The sequence below is a fragment of the Sturnira hondurensis genome, unplaced genomic scaffold (genome assembly GCF_014824575.4).
Source record: "Sturnira hondurensis isolate 20B ecotype Veracruz unplaced genomic scaffold, ASM1482457v3 Scaffold0024735, whole genome shotgun sequence".
Taxonomy (NCBI): domain Eukaryota; kingdom Metazoa; phylum Chordata; class Mammalia; order Chiroptera; family Phyllostomidae; genus Sturnira; species Sturnira hondurensis.
Window position 1 is genome coordinate 1 of NW_028097366.1, and position 2,133 is coordinate 2,133.

A 2,133-nucleotide genomic window follows, 5' to 3' on the forward strand; every position below is an offset into this window, starting at 1 on the left:
CAAAGGAAAAATATTTGGCATAGAATGTATTTTTAAGTTATAGTCAGGAACAATTTATGTTAGGATGGTAAATTAATGACAAATGAGAGAAAAACAATATGAGGATTTAGCACTTCCTGGACCTCCATGGACCACAGAACTGTCTTGCTGAAGAAGTCTATTCCTTACTGACTGTAGGCTCCTAGACATGGACAAAGAAAATGAACACCACCAGATGAGGCTGACACGTGGTATACATGGGTTTTTTATTTGACTTTCCTAAATTCAGTTTTTGAACTCTACACAGAGTATTCTGGCCTGATTTTGCCCATCAGTCACTCCTTAACTGTGTTGGCACTGTGGGGACGGGGGACGAGCTGGGAAGATGGTCTGGTGAGCTATCAGTGTACAACAAGCCAGGCTAAAGCTTTGTGGTTTCAAACAACATCATTTATTTTTCTCATGAAACTATGAACTGGGTGGGATGCGGTGGGAATGGCCCATCTTTGCTGTCTGCAGCTTCCCCTGAGGCAGCTCTGCTGGCAGCTGGAGAGTCCATTGCTCTGTGGCCACACTTGCATGGTTGGCAGATGGTTCTGCAGATAGATGGGAGAGCAGGCAGGGGACGGGGCCAGGATTCCAGTCCTCTTCCTGGGGCCTCTTGATGGGCAACATGGGCTTTCACACAGCACGGGGGCAACCTTCTGAGGGCATGTGCCCCTGAGAGCAAGGCAGGACTGTCCCTGTGTAACTGTAGAAGTCAAACCTGCCACTACCGGTCAAAGCAGTCAGAGTCCATGGAATTTCAAGGATGGGAAAGAGAGTCCCCATTTCCCAACAGAAGGAGCAACGGCGTAGAGTACAAGAAGCAGAGCTGGGGTAGAGGGTATTGCTGTAGCCATCTTTGGAAAATACAATTTACCACACTGACACATCATAAAATTAAAAAGAAAAAATAAAATTTGAGTCAGTCCCAGAACTTATGCCATGCATTTGAAAGCTTATCCCAAATCCTTTTGTAAAGATATTTAAGTATATTGTCTTCGCCTTTTTCCTTTACATATTTCAGTTTTTTGTCATATTTCTCCTTTATGGATGCCATTTGTTTCTTCATTTCTTCCTCTGATATTTCATTTCCAGTATATTTCTCTTCCACCTGTTTTTCCAAAGCTGCTCGTTCAACAAGGATTTTGTTTAGTGACTCTTGCACATCGTTCCATGTTTTCTCTGTGTACTTGTAGATGGGATCCGAAAAGTAAGCCCCTCCATTCTCCAACACCATTGCCTGGATCAGCTCCACCAGCTCCTGCACTTGAGCTTCCTTCTCAGCCTCATCTGTACTTCTGTTGTTGAAGGCACAGCAGCGTAAGTCACACTCTGTGAGGATGGCTTTTAGGTGCTTGTCTGCCTTTGCTATATACGTACTGAGATCCTGACCTTCCAACCCATCTTTGCCAGTGAACAAGAAAATCATATGCTTCATGGCAGTCTCCCCAAAGATGGCCTTGATCAATTCAAGTGTTTTACGCTCCTCATCCGTCATGCGGCCCAGCTGTACAACCAGGATGATGGCGTGAGGCCCTGGGCAGGAGTAGAGGACACACTGACTGATTTTCTTACAGGTGGTTGCCTGTTTCTCCTTGGTGTCAAAGAGCCCTGGGGTGTCCACAACAAGAAGCTCCCTCCCCTTCCAGGACCTCCCTCCTTTCTGACAGTCCTCGGTAACAGACTTGGCTTCTATTTTAGAGGTAAACACCGCATCCCCAAGGATGGTGTTTCCTGTTGCACTTTTCCCACTTCCGGTTCTTCCCACCAGAACAATCCGCAGAGTGTTGTCCTGAAGGCTGGCCATGCTGGTCCAAGAGGCTCTGGGTGCAGGTTCCCAAAAGACCCTGAGGAGGGGAAGGAGATAGGGAGGGGTCAACTTAGACAAGTGAGAACCACTCCAATCCTCTCTTGCTCCCTGAAAATTTGTACTAGTCAGCTAGTCATACTGAAACCAGTGACAACAGGCAGATGGCACAGGTCAACTCCTGGGGAAGAAACAACAGAGTTTTCCCACAGAAGAGCACCAGGTCCAGGCCCCTCCCAGGGTAGCTGGCCCACACCTTACAGCTCTGCTCTCTCAGTGCTCCCTGAGCAGTCCCTGATCAC

At 47.3% G+C, this 2,133-nt stretch overlaps 1 protein-coding gene across 1 annotated transcript; it reads right to left on the reverse strand.

The window, feature by feature from the left end:
• Window positions 1-418: 418 nt before the first annotated feature.
• LOC118981799 (GTPase IMAP family member 7-like) lies at window positions 419-1,909 on the reverse strand. The gene has a single exon (XM_037038625.1). The coding sequence runs from the start codon at window positions 1,829-1,831 to the stop codon at window positions 947-949; it is 885 nt and encodes a 294-aa protein (XP_036894520.1). The 5' UTR covers window positions 1,832-1,909; the 3' UTR covers window positions 419-946.
• Between the last annotated feature and the right edge of the window lie 224 nt (window positions 1,910-2,133).

Coding starts and splice junctions, on each gene's coding strand:
- LOC118981799 (XM_037038625.1), bottom strand. CDS start 1,831: ATGGCCAGCCTTCAGGACAACACTCTGCGGATTGTTCTGGTGGGAAGA.